The sequence below is a fragment of the Cucurbita moschata genome, unplaced genomic scaffold (genome assembly GCF_002738365.1).
Source record: "Cucurbita moschata cultivar Rifu unplaced genomic scaffold, Cmos_1.0 Cmo_Scf00025, whole genome shotgun sequence".
Lineage (NCBI taxonomy): Eukaryota > Viridiplantae > Streptophyta > Magnoliopsida > Cucurbitales > Cucurbitaceae > Cucurbita > Cucurbita moschata.
This window is the reverse complement of record NW_019268541.1, coordinates 732583-747870: the sequence shown is the minus strand read 5'-3', so window position 1 is coordinate 747870 and position 15288 is coordinate 732583. Positions and strand designations below refer to the sequence as shown.

The 15288-nt window shown below is 34.8% G+C and overlaps 2 protein-coding genes across 6 annotated transcripts in view; one reads left to right on the top strand and one right to left on the bottom strand.

The window, feature by feature from the left end:
• Positions 1–710: 710 nt before the first annotated feature.
• Positions 711–8500, bottom strand: LOC111461662 (cell division cycle protein 27 homolog B-like). Of its 5 annotated transcripts, XR_002713624.1 has the most exons (17): positions 8302–8500; positions 7353–7425; positions 7063–7172; positions 6788–6834; positions 6500–6597; positions 5899–6203; positions 5281–5445; positions 4970–5177; positions 3680–3903; positions 3481–3546; positions 2971–3090; positions 2533–2609; positions 2238–2357; positions 1889–2108; positions 1511–1792; positions 999–1334; positions 711–906 (listed from the first exon to the last, which is right to left on the bottom strand). XR_002713624.1 is itself a non-coding variant. In XM_023105267.1 (16 exons), the coding sequence occupies exons 1-16, from the start codon at positions 8404–8406 to the stop codon at positions 1284–1286; spliced, it is 2271 nt and encodes a 756-aa protein (XP_022961035.1). In that variant the 5' UTR covers positions 8407–8500; the 3' UTR covers positions 921–1283. The 5 variants fall into 5 exon arrangements, 4 of the variants coding, with proteins under 4 accessions (XP_022961035.1, XP_022961036.1, XP_022961037.1 ...); XM_023105267.1 differs by lacking the exon at positions 711–906 and having other exon boundaries at positions 921–1334; XM_023105268.1 differs by lacking the exon at positions 711–906 and having other exon boundaries at positions 921–1334; positions 5281–5436.
• A 1714-nt stretch (positions 8501–10214) lies between these two features.
• The window catches only part of LOC111461735 (dolichyl-diphosphooligosaccharide--protein glycosyltransferase subunit STT3A-like), a 10961-nt gene continuing 5887 nt past the window's right edge, over positions 10215–15288 (top strand). Inside the window, exons 1-16 of the mRNA XM_023105365.1 lie at positions 10215–10479; positions 10769–10831; positions 11005–11060; positions 11175–11246; positions 11433–11538; positions 11622–11672; positions 12180–12275; positions 12570–12629; positions 12788–12901; positions 13073–13159; positions 13576–13679; positions 13795–13890; positions 14379–14499; positions 14581–14661; positions 14756–14884; positions 15005–15235. Coding sequence (XP_022961133.1) covers positions 10363–10479; positions 10769–10831; positions 11005–11060; positions 11175–11246; positions 11433–11538; positions 11622–11672; positions 12180–12275; positions 12570–12629; positions 12788–12901; positions 13073–13159; positions 13576–13679; positions 13795–13890; positions 14379–14499; positions 14581–14661; positions 14756–14884; positions 15005–15235 — 1584 coding nt within the window. The 5' untranslated portion in view covers positions 10215–10362. The remainder of the gene's footprint in view (positions 10480–10768; positions 10832–11004; positions 11061–11174; positions 11247–11432; positions 11539–11621; positions 11673–12179; positions 12276–12569; positions 12630–12787; positions 12902–13072; positions 13160–13575; positions 13680–13794; positions 13891–14378; positions 14500–14580; positions 14662–14755; positions 14885–15004; positions 15236–15288) is intronic.

Genomic DNA, 15288 nt, shown 5'->3' with positions numbered 1-15288 from the left:
ACACTTGAAATTTAAAAAATAAAATATAAAGACCGAGTCAATAGGTCCTTATTAAGATCAAAATTACCGAAATGCCCCTGCTTTAATTTGTAGTACTTTTTTTATAATTTTTTTGTAAGATATAAATATATATTGGAAGAGTTTGGAGTGTAGGGAAGGTTTTTAATGGAAGCTTTATGAGTCAAATCAAATCAAATCAAATAATAAATAAAATAAATAAAAGGAAATGGGGGAAAAAGCAATAACAACAAAGAAATTTGAGCTCCAACCTCCATGATTTTTCCACTTAACACTAAAACCCATTAATTTAAGATATTTGTATTGGAGATCTACAAATCTTATTTTTCATTATTTATTTTCCATTTCTTACCATTTTTATTTCTAAGTCTTTTCATTACTTTTTCTCCCCTTTTCTTTATATAATTCAATAATTGATGTTTCCTTTATAAGTTATTTAAATCTTCAAATTAAAGTATGCTTTTATACTCATTTATCTACCTAATTTAAATATTCTTTTTTAATTTAACTAAACAGTTGGCAATTTTTAACCTTATACCGACTGATGTGCCCTTTTGAACCGAATGAAGCCGGTCTAGTAATTTTACAAAGATAAAATCAATCAATTGGTTTAACTTGTTAAAATACATCTCATTAACTAAACATCTAAGATTTGAATCTTTACCGACACATTCTGAACTAAGAAAATGAAATAAGTACTAACTTTTTTATATATATGAATTCAATTTTCATAAAACACTAGAATAATTTGAAATGATTTATAGATGTTAATACGAATATAGCTGAGTAAATAAGGCATCAATTATCACTAAGAAAAATCTTATACCTTGAAATAGCTCCCTACTTTTGGTGGTCCGATGTCATGGCATATAGGTAGATCATTCCTTGCTGACAAGCATCAGTTATCTAATAGGTCAGATTTGAAAAAGGAAATAATTTTCTGAACAGAATTATACCAACGAATGGGTTAATAGCATTACTGATTTGTTGTGGCACGATTACATGCCCTTTGTACAAGTAATGGGGCATCTTTTTGCACCTTTTGCTCACATAGTTTACTCTGTTAGTGTGTGAGCTCACCCACAAACTGAGGTTTTACCAGTGCCTAGATTGATTGGCCAACTTGATCGCAGGTGCCCCAACATCCCGCCGGTACTTGTATAGCTAACTCGCTTCCTGAGGCCAAACAAATTCCATCCCGTTTTCATTATAAGTTACACCGTATTCTCCATCACTTTCTTTTCCCTTTAGAAAAATGAGAATTCTCATAAGTTGTCTTCTATTTCATCAGGTACATGCAGCTTCTCGATGGCAGCCTGTTGAGACATTGAGATATTAGAAACAGAATGCGGCGCTCTAGTTAGTATATAAAGATGCTAGTTTGATTTCAAATTTCAAAATGCGTTATAAAAACTTAGGTCTCAATTTTCTATGCCTTGAGTTTGTGTGAAAATCTGAGGATACAAACAAGTTGGATATGCAAACAGATTACCTTAATGGTGGCTACATCAGCGGCAGATGGTTTCAAATCCAAGGCAAGGCCAAAATTAAGCATTGCCTTCTCGTGCATGTACCGTCTTTTGTAGATTTTACCCATCAAAGCATACACACTGCTTTCTCGAGGGGCATACTCTTTAAGCTCCTCTAGAACTTGTAAAGCTTCATCGAAACGTTCCAGGCTTATAAGTATGTTAGCTTTCTGATACATGGGAAGTGGGTTTTTCTTATCCGCAAGGATGGCCTTCTCCATCATCATCATAGCATCCTCACTCCTCTAAAACATCATTGAACAAATTCAACAGGTTATTGAAATAAATCATCTTACGAAGCAACCATATTAACCATGAATGTGATAGGCAAATGGACGAACCTTCAACGCATGCAAAGATGTACCAAGATATGACATTACAACAGAAGAACGAGGATTTATTTGGAAAGCCATTCGGAAGTGATGCTCAGAGAACTCGAGCTTCTCTTGTCGAAGATATATCATCCCAAGTCCGTACCAGGAGTTATAATGTCTAGAATCTACTCGTAGTGCACTCTGGTAGCTCTGAATTCCATTCTCAAAATCTTCCAAGGCCACATATCTGAGTTAAGAATAAGATTATGATTTGGAAATAACAAATAAGTAGCTGGCATAACACCAAAAATCCACTGCACTAGTGAAAATCTAAACTTCTAAGTCCACTAAATGATACAGAGGGCAAAATGCATACTCATGTCCACAGAGGGTGTGAGCGTAGGCAAATCTTGGATTTAGTTGGACAGCACGCTGGAAATTTTTTAACGCAGTTTCATGGTCCTTCTGCAAGCTGTAGCAATTTCCCATGGCACACCTGCATTTCCACATAGGTAGGATTTAAAAAAAAATAATTAAAAAAAAAACAAAAAAAAAAAAACTGACGCGCCTAATTTATGGAAGAAAAAATCGTAGTTGAAAATTGGACCATAACAAGCGCACCCCCCCCCCATGGAACGTAGAAAATGTACGACATAAATTGGCATATCTACCAAGATTGAGGAGCTAAGCGGTCAGTTGATATCAATTCCTGAGCCAGGTAGCTTAGCTTCATGTCTTCCTTTAAATGCTGCAACAAGATCAGGAGAAGATTAGTGAATAAAACCTGCCCACACCATGCAAGGGAAGAGGAAAGAAGTTCTGGAGCTAGAAGCAGTAAGCACAAAACATATTTTAAGTACATAGAGGAATAACATCTCAATTTTTAAGTACATAAAAAAACAATTGAAACAGAGACAAATATCCTCCAATAATACAGCACAGATAACAAGATCAGCAAACATAAATTCCCTAGTTTGTGTCCAGTGGCTTCATCGGACAACCACTCAAGGTTTTTATACCTTTCTCACTAATCCGTCACCAAAGTGCTTAAAACCTATGCTAGCAGGTTTGCGGTCATTTTGTTCAAGATACCAATAAAAAGAACTCACATAAAGAACTGTAGAATACACATCCATTCCTTCCAAACTGTGAGGTGAAGCATGGCGAGCAAGACTGAAAGCTCTATCAGCTTCTAAATAATCCACCAATTCAAAATACACTTTTCCAACCTGCAATTCAGACATGCCAAAGTAGTCAGTGAGGATAAAACAGCATTGGCCAGAACTTGGCCCTCGATCAATAGAACTAATTATTGTTACAAATAACAAGGTCATGTAATCCAATGGTCACCATTCACCATTAAGAATATTGAGAGTGATATGAAAGTATAACTTTTCATAAGGATGTTTTACAAGTAGGCCCAGAAGTGAAATAAATCAAGTGCCAGAAAATATTTCTGATAGTTATATACAGAAAAAAAGCAACTGTTTGAATCCTTATTCAACAGAAATAATCACCAGGAACAGTTTAGGCAGAGGGAAACTAACACAACAACAATTTGATCTGGAAGGCAGACATGACTATTTGTGTTAAGAGATCATGAAAGTAGCACACAATACCTGCGACAGCACCCAGCCTGTACTGTAATGCTTGTAAGGAAGTTTTAGGTAGACATCCAAAGCATCCTGTACAATCAAGAAGAAGTCTATTTAAACATTACAGTTGATTACAGACCATTTTTAGAGTCCAAAATTATTTTCCGCTATCTTTTCAGCGAATAATCTGTGTAAGCTATATATCAACAATTACTATTGATACCTGGCATCTGAACAGGCATGAAAGTCTATGTCCTTCCCCTAATATTCTCAGGAGGCCTAATATTTCTGAAGCACCATTAATTATTTTAGCATCATTTGTGAGACTTCCTCCAACTGATTTGGTTGCTCCTTGCTCAAGAGTCCTATTACCACTAGAAGGTGATGAACTGGAGACGGATAATGAGGCATTGGATCGAGAATCATCAAAAGCCTCATTTTGAATACCTAAAATAATAGTCATAGATCAATCAGATGCTCATCAGTTTATCAATGATAATTATTGAATGTAATGATAATTACATCAAATGATACCCAAGGACCAAACGAGAGTATACAATTATAAGTAATAGCACCTCATGATCAATTTGAAGTATATGTTATTGGTAGATAACTGACACACCAGCAGACCTACTAAAACATAAGCAAATCCTTAGGGAAGTCGCCAACTCTTATGAATATTTCCATATATGAGAGTTATTGACCCTTGTGAGCTAGCTTTTTTGTTTCGTGGATTATTTGGCTGAAGATGAACGATACAATTATGGAGACGTTGAGAGACTAGATGAGGATGTTTGGGAGGAGGCCAGGTTTAATGCCTCTTGATAGATTTCGATGGACTTCAATCACTAGGATTGTTTATTATTATGACTAAGTCTTATTCTTGCAGATTGGAATCCTTATTTGTAGTTAAATTGACTACTTTGATCGAACTTGTATTTTGTATGCTCATTGCAATTTAAAACTAGCCAAAATTACAATATATAAATAAAAACCAATATCTCTTAGAAATTCAAGATTTGAAACACATATGTAGATGAGATAATATTAATTCCATGAACTCTGTAATGGAACATTAAATTCTGAGCACTCATACATATCTGTGAGTGAAGGATATGAGTTGCTATCAAATAGTTTAAATGACAGAGTTGACCCTAACCTAACACAGTTCAAGAATATTTCTGCATGAAACTAGGTTAGGCAATCCAAATCGTTAAGCACTCCACACATAGTCATCGTTCTCAAGCCCAGAAGGCAAAATTAGTAGCCAAAGATTTGCTAAATCAAAATAAAGTATGATTATATGTGCAAACTGTAATCTAATAGCTAAAACATGTTAAGTTTGTGGAAATTTACTTTCATCAAATAAAACCCAAAAAGTACAGTTCTAGTACCAGATATAGTAAAAGATTTCAGTATTCAAATTACTCTCCATAGGTGACTACAAGACAATCTGACAAAAATGATTGTGCATATTTGAACATACAGCAGATGGAAGTTAGACAAAAAGTACCTTCGTCAATATTCTCATTTGCAAAGGACTGTCCTTTGCGAACTGCCATAGAACGAAGTGTAATAGAATTCAACTTCGACCCACCAAGATATTTGGTGGAGTTGGTAGTTCCATTATTAGCAGCACTTACGTTAGTATTGGCTACTGCTTCCCCAGCAAGTCTGCTACTTCTTCGAGGGCCAGAATCAGAAAATAACCTTCCTGAAATCTGAGGACAGGAAAATGAACCCGTGAATATGATTATGAATTCTATATATAAAGCAGAGAGGGAGATATACATCCTGCTACAAATTTTCTCCAACATTTTTTACCTTACGTAATTTCCCTTCATCTACAAATTTTCTTCGAGGGGCTTGTATAATAGAGTTTACAGTTGACCTTGAACAGTTATCTGCACCAAGTGAGTTAATACTAGATCCATTCTGCTGTGTATTTCGGCATAAAGGTGGAGGAGCAATAGAAGATAACTGCAAATTCTAAAAAATGACGAATTAGTCACATAACGTGATGTAAAGGAGATCAGCACAGATAATGAGTAAAATGTGAGTATGAATATTAACAGCGAAGAAGTCAGAAGGCAGAGAAATATATTCCAAATGATAAATATGCAAGGTAAAAAAAACTGGAGAAGTAATATAGAAGCAGAAATAGATATCCACAATATACCATCTCATCAATATGCCATATTCAACCTATGACACCAAAGAAGGCACTAAAGGAAAAACCTAAGTTACAGAGATGCTATTTCATCAAAATAAAGAAAATTATGCCTAAATACTTGGTAACATGACAGTGAGAAAAGGAACGGGAATAGGGAAACAAAAATCTACCACCTTGACAAGCCATAGATCTATCAATGCAATTTTCAAATAAATGTAGCCAAACAATCACCATCAACACCCAAGGCACACATTACAATAATTACATACCTGTGCAGCCACAGGTGAAGGGGTGTTATAAAATGATATATTTGAACCACCATTAACAATTTGACTTGCAGCTCCTCCCAAGTTAACTGTTCCTTGATAATTTGTAGGAATATCTCTTAAATTATTGCTTTGAGTGTGTTTTAACTGCCTTATCCGGACTTCGTCTGAATTATTATTCCTAGCAGAAGCTGAGTTGAGATCATCATTTAATGTCTGCAAGTTTTCAGATCTATGATGTAGATACTGCTTCTGAATGGAGAGAACAGCCGCTTCACCAAAAACTGAAGATGCATCTTCAGCAGCACCTAAGATAGTTAACAGAAAAAGAACTGACTTATCCTCAACTCAAATAGTTGTTTCCCCAAAAGAAAAATAAATCTCAATCAACAAAGGATCATCAGTGAGTAAAGGGAAATTAAATTGGCTTAATAAGATACGATGTACCTCATACAAAAATAATATGCACAACTACAGTATCATGAAAGCCAACTAAATATATCTAGTCAAACTTGGACAAATCAGTTTAGACAGGGAGAAGATCCTTCCTACAACTACATGCACATGCCACATTTCACATGGATCAGTGAAGACTTGTATATACCTAATATACAAAGTTCCTCATAAGCACACCACATCAAAGGATCTATAGATAATGCCTGCTGAAAATGTTGAATAGCACTTCTCCTTCTGTCAGTGTACCTATAACGAGAAAATCCATGCAAAAGTTATGGAGGGAAATTAAAGCATAAGTAGTAGTCCCTCAACAAAAAAAAATTAAAAATGGACCACATAAAACATCTCTGCTTCTATGTGTAAATATGTATCGAGCGAAGGGAAGTTAATGCATGAAAGCTGATAACAGAACACAGAAAAAAAAATATATAGCAACCTGTAAATCAGCCCAAGAAGGTAATGACCTGCTGCACCATTTGGAATCTGCAAAAAGAAACACACATACAACAGACATATTATCTCCCAGAGTATGCACAAGATAAACTAGGCACCATATGATAGATACAGACTTTATTAACTATACAATGGGCATCTGATCCCACACAATTCATGTTACAAGAGACCATAACAGCATCAATGAATTTTACACTCTAAGAGGAAAACAGAAGGTAACCAACAAAAAAATTGCAGTCAATATTAGTTCTTCAATACCTCAGCACCAGGCTCGTTAGGTGGACATAATGCAGCCTCTGCCTCATGAAGAAGATCCATCTGAAAGCACGAGATTGCAAACAAGTAGCGGGATTGAGCCATTTGTGTTCCTTCATATCAGTATGGAGAGAAAAAGGGGAAAAGTTCATGGATGAGAAATACATGGACAAACTAATAATAAAAGTTCAAGAGAAAAGTCGTTAAAGCTTAAAAGGAATATACTAATTTCAGTTATGGAAACCTTAATTCCCAAAATGGATAGGACAAAACTGAACATCAATCCTGCTTACCTTTTAATATATGGTATGCAGCATAAGCCTGATTGTTGTGCAAAAAACAGCCAGCTAGTAACTGCATATTTGTCTGAGAAAATAAAACGAGAAATCAATAAAATGCTGAAAGAAAGTAATTCAATTCTTAAGTAACCACATCAATCAGCAGACAGAAGTCAACAAATAGAGTTGACTCAGATAATGGGAGCCATGCGCAAGCGAAAAGAATAACTAATTGTTACAATAACAATGAAGAAGAAGAAGAAGAAGAAGAAGAAATGAAAGGGAAAATACCAAAAGGTAATATTCAAAGTTAACACAGAAGAGACAAGGAGAGAGAGCAAAGATTATATTTGATTGTTCATATCTATACGCTACAGACTCTTCGGAAAATTAGAAACCTTGGGGGCGAGTTGTTATGGCTACCCCCAGGGGTTCATCGGGACATTTAAGCCGCTTGTTAAACCCATTTTCGACTTTCCTTTCAACTCTGATTTTTTTCCAACGAGATTCAACAAGAGGTCCAGAGATTTACTATCAACTATGATTCAATTGCTCATATGTTTTCAAATTTCGATCTTCATGAAATAAGGCTGGTAAAAAACAAATTTCCAGTTAAACAATACACGAAGGATACATTGCCGCTGCGAACAACTATCAACACAGTCCTTTTTTGGAGGAACAGGAGATGAAGGCTGTAAGTAAAACCAAATCACAAAAAATCAAACACGTGGGACGCACCACATATCCAATTTGCACAAGCAGCGTAAACGTTCCACTTTAATTTAAACAACCAATGTACAAAAAACAAAAAACAAAACGAGTACACGGAACGACCTACTCCGGACTGATTCCAAAATCAACACCATAATTTCCCATACTAAAAATTCCTAGCGTTTCGAAGCAACGGAAGAGCTAAACAACGAAAGTGAATTAGTGAATTTTTGAAGCAGAAGAGATGTAGAACCTCAGAAGGGAACTCGGAGCAGAGTCTCTCGCACATGAAAATGGCATTCCGGTACATGAAATGGCGAAGACTGTGATGAACACAGTCTGCAAGTATGACTTCCATGGGCGCTCCGATTCAGCGAAAGAGAGAGAGAAGGAGAAGAAAAGTAGGAGGGGTTTCTGCCTTTGTGGCTCCAGAGCGTTGTGTGCGGGCTTCTCAGGTTCAAATCGGAGTGGCACGTGTTCCTCATATTTCAAAAATTACAAGTCACGTGACCCAGATTATTATACTTTAGGTAGATGGGCTGGAGTGGAGCCCTAATGCCCTGGTCCAGTTCATTCTTCAACGTTCACTTGCCGTTCGAAAATATATTTATTAAGCTTGAAAAATAAATTTTAAATTCAAAATTTAGAATTGACAAATTTTATTTAATAATATTTGAAAATTATATCGAAATCTAATTCTAATTGTACACGAAACAACACAAAAAATAAATAAATAAGTAATAGTAAACTTATTTATCATCCTAAATTGAAACCAATGCTTTAACAAAATTGTAAAACATTCGAAAAAATAATATAATTTAAAATATAAATTTAAAGAGCAAATATATATATATATAACATATACATTTTAAAAAGACAACGGGATATAATAATTTAAAAATCTATTAAAAAAATAAAAATTTATGTAAAAAAATGATCGAGGGATAATAGACGAATATCTTTTAGAACTTTATATTAAACAATTTTCCGTGTTGAATATGACTTTTCCCAAAATTATACGAAACAACTATACTACTTGACACACACATATATTAATTAACACTAAACAACTAAGCACGGAAAATTCATAATATTTAAGTCTACATACTAAATAATTTTAGATTTAAGAACTTCGAATTTTCTAAACGTCATTTTTAAATATCAATAAAGATACAAAAAAATACGCTATTATCGAAACTTAGATCCAAGAAAGCATTTTATTCCAGTGGTGGCTCCCACCTCCCACCGCTCATTATCTACAAAATAAATAGTCTATTTTAATTTAACTCGTTGTTTCCTACTTTTCTTCATTTGATATTGGTGTGATATAATGGATAAATACATTGAGTTATTTCGTTTTTATATTAATTTTATCCTTGCTTGTATCGTAAATAAAATTGTTTGTGTTCGGAATAAAGTAATTTTTGTAGTAATTCTATGTCGTTGTACTACAAGAAATACTTATTAGTTTGATATTAAACACCAATAGAAGATAAAAACGTTTTGAAGAAAACAATCTCAAATAAATGTGTTACGTTTTGAAAAGAGACACGTGCTCGAGTCCCAAATTATGTCACAAGTACAAAATTAAGTCAAAATATGCTAACAAATTTATAAAAACTCAATAATAATAGTATTGATACTTTTAAAACGGAAAAAAATTCACAATTACTTTTTGTAATGTAGCCCCGTGTTGTAAAGTTATTTCCGTATTTAAGTTTTGAATATATTCTCTGAATTAAAAAATGTAACCAATTTTAAATTTAATTTTTTTTTTAATATGATCTCTAACTTTCAATATTTTATATTTTATACTATTCACTTGTGTTATTTGAGGTTTGTCAACTAATTAATTTAAAATAATTTTAATTTGGAAACTTGCAATTAATTTTAATAGGAAAATCATTTAATTTATAAATTAATGTATATTAACAGTAATGATTGAAAATTGGTATTCAGTAAAAAACTAATGGTAAAAATGTAAACATTTAAATTAAAAGCTAAGAATTAAATAGAAATAAATAAAAAGGGTAGTTTTTCAAAAGAAAAATAGTAGTTGTAATTTTGTGATTGGTCGATATGCCCATTATAGTCGTAAAATCATGAAAGTCAAATAGTAATTTTTTATGGATTAATCCATCCATCGAGTAATTTCGAGGGTAAGGAAAATTGGACTTGGGACTTAGACTCGGGAATCCATGTTTGCAAAGTCGTCTGTACCTTCCCGGTTCTCTTCCAGTTGAGTTGCTGCAACCTACTCTCGTTTCGCGGTCTTTCCTCTGGCACTCGCTCTCACACCTCTATCTGGCCGTCAATGGCGGCTTCAGTTTCCTCCAAGGAATCAACGCTTAGGGACGCATTCGGAAATGTTCTATCCTTCCTCATTCTCATCTTGATCGGCGTTCTCGCATTCTCAATTCGGCTTTTCTCTGTAAGTTTCTCGATCTCTTATTTCTCCTCGACTCTTGATCTGAAACTCTCTTAATTATTCATCTGGATCGACGACAAAGCCGAGTAAAGAAACGATGGTTCGGATTAAGGATCCACGTTTTGTCCGCTCGTTGTAAATTATTGCTCGAATGCTACATCTGTCTCGTTTGTCTATATGACACGAGGATTTTTGTTCATAGAGGGTCCAGAGTCTGTAATTTGGTTGACTTTTTGATTATGTTATGTTAGTATAAGTGTTTAGTCACATTGTTTCGTGCAATGATTTGCAGGTGATAAAGTATGAGAGTGTTATTCACGAATTTGATCCTTATTTTAATTACAGAGTTACTCAGGTTTGATTTCTGACGTAGACTTGTTCATTTTATCGCTTATACGAATTTCTTACAATGAAGGCTAGGGATTACGGGCATAGTATGCTAGCCTTGCTCGATAATCTTGCATGCCATCCTCTTCAAATTACATCCACAACTGCACCGGAAGTTGATTTCTGTGTTTTTCTTTTCAGTATCTTTCAAAGAAGGGAATTTATGAATTTTGGAACTGGTTTGATGATCGGACCTGGTAAGTTTTACATTGTTGGGCAGCAAATTCTCAGAGCTAAGTCTTCATGCATCGGACTTTCGTTTCTTTTACTCTAACAGCTGTAAAGCGGTTTCGTCCGTCAATGTTCTTTAGGTATCCTCTTGGGCGAGTAATTGGTGGAACCGTTTATCCCGGTCTCACACTAACTGCAGGCACATTATGGCGGTGTGTATTTGAGAACTTATATTAATTGATTCACAAATATCAATCCTTCTAATCATCTCACCTGTCTATCAGTTAAGGAGACAAGCATTCCTTACCGATGCCTCTTCTTAACGTGGTGGAAGAAATTGTAATCCTTGCTATTAGTGCCCTATACCGATTAATGTTCTCTTTATTGCTTTCTGCTAGGGTATTAAATGCCATGAACATTCCTTTGTCTGTGGAAACTGTTTGTGTATTCACTGCACCCATATTCTCTGCTTTTGCTTCATGGGCAACTTACCTGTTAACAAAGGTTTGGATTTCTGCAACGTGCCATATTTTTTTGAACATCATGCTCTCTGATTGTCAAAATAATCCCCCAGTGCTATTTCTCAGGAAGTTAAAGGTGCTGGTGCTGGATTGACAGCTGCAGCTCTTTTAGCCATGGTATTTACACATCACTGATATTTGTAAAACTATGAATCTCCACTTCGCAATAACATCAAACACCAACCATTTGACATTTCCCTATTCACTATAACTTTGGACATTTTAAGTTTGATTCATTTATTTGCCACACCCAATCAGTTAATTGTAGCGACCTTAAGCTCAGTATGGCTGAGTGCTCAGATTGTTAGTGTTTCTTATTGAAATGGTTACTCCTCATTGCTAATAACCCATACCTCCACAAAGTTTGATCTACATCCAATTTCTATCATTCTATTTTTAATGGAATGGTCAATATGTCTTGTATTTGTCGTGTTGCTTTCGTATGAACCAAGTCCCAATGTAAATTTGCTGCAAAATCTCAAAACTCTTCCCTGCACGGAGGTTGCTGGACCAGAATACATTCTAGATCATGTTTGTTTAATAAGAAATGTGGGCTTGTTTAAAACTTTCCAATGCATGTATGTGAAAATACATAGTTCAGTTGCTACTTCATTTTTTTTACAGGTTCCATCGTATATATCGCGGTCTGTAGCTGGCAGCTATGACAATGAAGCTGTAGCTATATTTGCTCTGATCTTCACTTTCTATCTTTATTTGAAGGTCAGGTTTTGTTATATGAGAAAAAATGTAAATTTGTCCAGGATAGTGGCATGCTTAATTTAATGGTGATCAAATATTATTTCTAAAGAAGTTGATTTACTGTAGTCAGATTGAGTTACTGTTCAATGAATTCATCTGTATGATGCTTCTCAGATGCTTAATTTTATATACCATATTCTTATTATTATATTAATTATTATTATTTTAATAGGAAGCAAAGTTCATTGATGCATCTGTACATTGTTTTATTATGTTCTACTTAATCATACTGAATTGGTTGCATATGAAATGCAGACATTGAATACGGGATCCCTTTTCTATGCCACTTTAAACGCTATTGCATATTTCTACATGGTAAGACTTACATTCCTGTTCTGTTGATACCTTTATTTGTGCTTCATCATTTTATAATTTTAGTCTTATTTATCTTATTTGCGTTCCCATGAGTTTCATCTTTTTCTTTTCGGCTTCTTCTTCTATTTATTTATTTCTTCATGTCCCTCTCCCTTCAGGTTTGCTCTTGGGGAGGTTACACATTCATTATTAATCTTATTCCGATGCATGCACTTTTGTGCATTGTAACTGGACGCTATTCTTCTCGATTGTACATTGCATATGCTCCGTTTGTAAGTGACGACTGGCTTAACTTGGAGTGTCTTTTCCTGATGATTTTTTTTTTTTTTTTGTGAAGATTTTGAATAAATTACTAAAAATGCAAAACCATAATACCCTGTAAAAAGTTAACCTTTGTGCGTGATTCATTAGCTCATCTTGCAATACCGAATTTCACAATTCAGGTTGTCTTGGGAACATTGTTGGCTGCACTGGTGCCAGTTGTTGGATTTAATGCAGTGATGACATCAGAACATTTTGCATCATTTTTGGTTAGTATTGTTGCTGGTACATTGATTAACGGTGTCTAGTAATTATTTTTGGCAAATTGTCTTGTTAGTGCTCAAATTTGGTTTTCATACTGCCTTTAACTTAGTTGTATGACTGAAGCATTTAATTGCACTTTGCTCTTTTTTTCTTTTGTTATTATTGGAGGACATTAATTTGTAGTACCCTTAAACAATGAGTATTCTAGATTATGACTTTCATAAAACAAGAGCTCTTAAGTACAAACAAATTTTTAAATATCAAGATTTATGGCTATTTGTGTTGAAGTTTTTTTGTTTGTTTGTTTTCTTTTTCATTTGTCTTAATATTTCGTAAGTGTTTAATAATTCAGCAATAATCTAGTCTCTTAAAATCGTTTTGTTGATGACTTGTTTCCTTAACGTTCCTGGTTTTGTTTTAGGTTTTCATCATTATCCATGTGGTGGCTCTTGTTTATTATATCAAGGGAATTCTCTCCCAGAAGATGTTTAAAGTAGCTGTTACTCTCGTCGTATCGATCGGGCTGTAAGCTTTCTATGCTCTCTTTCCCCCCACAAAAATAAGCTCCCAAAACCCCACTGCTGAGGCCGTTGCAGGAGGAATGTGTAATTGACCTCCATCTTCTTTTTTCATTCTTCAGGGTAGTTTGTTGTGCTGCCGTTGTAGTTCTTGTAGCTCTTGTTGCTTCCAGCCCAACCATGGGGTGGAGTGGGCGTAGTTTGAGCCTTCTAGATCCGTAAGAAACCAGCTCACAGAATCATGTCTTTATTTTAATTTATTAATGAATTTTCTGATAGTTGAATGGATCATATTTGATAGTGATGTAGCTGAGATTTGATCCTTCATATATATATATATAAACAATTATGCAAATTGGTACATCTGATCTCTTGGCTGCTATTCTTATGCAACACACAGTTGATCCTACGTATCTTATTTGTTTTTTTGGCCTTTGTCTATCCTTGAGTTATTGGTATGTAAAACATGAGTTGTGCACTTGTGTTCCACTTTAACGCTTTAGCACTTAAACATTTCAACTTTTTCCTTTTATTTTCCTCCCCTTTCTTTTTGGAAGTAACTGTTATATTTTCAGGAATAGTTATCGATGATATCATTGGCATGAGGAAGTGTCTCTTTACAGTCTACGTTAATGATCTAATATTTTATTTTCTATCTTTATTTCCTGAAACACTCCACTCATATATTGTTGCTCCAATCGAACAGAACTTATGCTAGCAAGTACATTCCAATAATTGCTAGTGTTAGTGAGCATCAACCACCTACTTGGCCTTCTTACTTTATGGACATCAACGTTTTGGCATTCTTGGTTCCAGCTGGTATCATTGTACGTATTTTTTTAGTGTATTTGTTCTTTTTCAAATGTTTCAATCATCTGAAATCTTACCAAGGTTCCTTCTTTTGATAGGCATGCTTTTCGCCATTATCTGATGCTAGCTCATTCGTAATTCTCTACATTGCAACAGCAGTGTACTTCTCTGGGGTCATGGTCAGAATCATTTTCTGATATCCAAAATGAAAATTTAATTATTTAATGCCCATCATTTACCTTTTAACATATCTGTATTTGGATGATACTACAGGTGCGTCTTATGCTTGTACTTGCCCCAGCAGCATGCATTATGTCTGGAATTGCACTTTCTCAAGCCTTTGAAGTTTTTACTCGGTCTGTTAAGTTTCAGATGCCTGGTGAAGCGCTGGATGCACAAGAAGTAAGCAAATTTTATTCCCATGATGTTGGTCATGTCTATGGTTTGTCCTTTCTTCTTCTTCTTCTTCTTAAAAGACCATCGAAATAGTTCTAATACTGGTCCTTGGGTCTGACAATTAAGGTGGGCGATACCATCCCTGATGCCACTGTTGCACAACGTGATGTGGTGAAGCCTGAAAAAAGTGAAGATAAAGTTAAAGAACGTCCCTCAAGAAGGAATAAAAAGAAGGAAAAGGAGCCCGTTGAAAAGCCTTCTCTCAAGTCCCAAATCCGTAAAAGGCTGCTAGTTTTACCTTTTGCGACATCTATTATTGCTCTTTTCTTACTTGTTTTGCTGGGTGCCTTTTATGTGGTAAGTTGAACATATCTTTCTTTACCCTTTATTTTGCCCCCCCCCCCCCCCCC

Excerpts from the sequence above, each read along its gene's own strand:
- LOC111461662 (XM_023105267.1), bottom strand. The coding sequence starts at position 8,406 with ATGGAAGTCATACTTGCAGACTGTGTTCATCACAGTCTTCGCCATTTC. Across the intron at positions 5,178-5,280 it reads ATGAAGGGAAATTACGTAAG|ATTTCAGGAAGGTTATTTTC; the intron begins GTAAAAAATGTT and ends TCCTGTCCTCAG. Across the intron at positions 3,547-3,679 it reads CATGCCTGTTCAGATGCCAG|GATGCTTTGGATGTCTACCT; the intron begins GTATCAATAGTA and ends TTGATTGTACAG.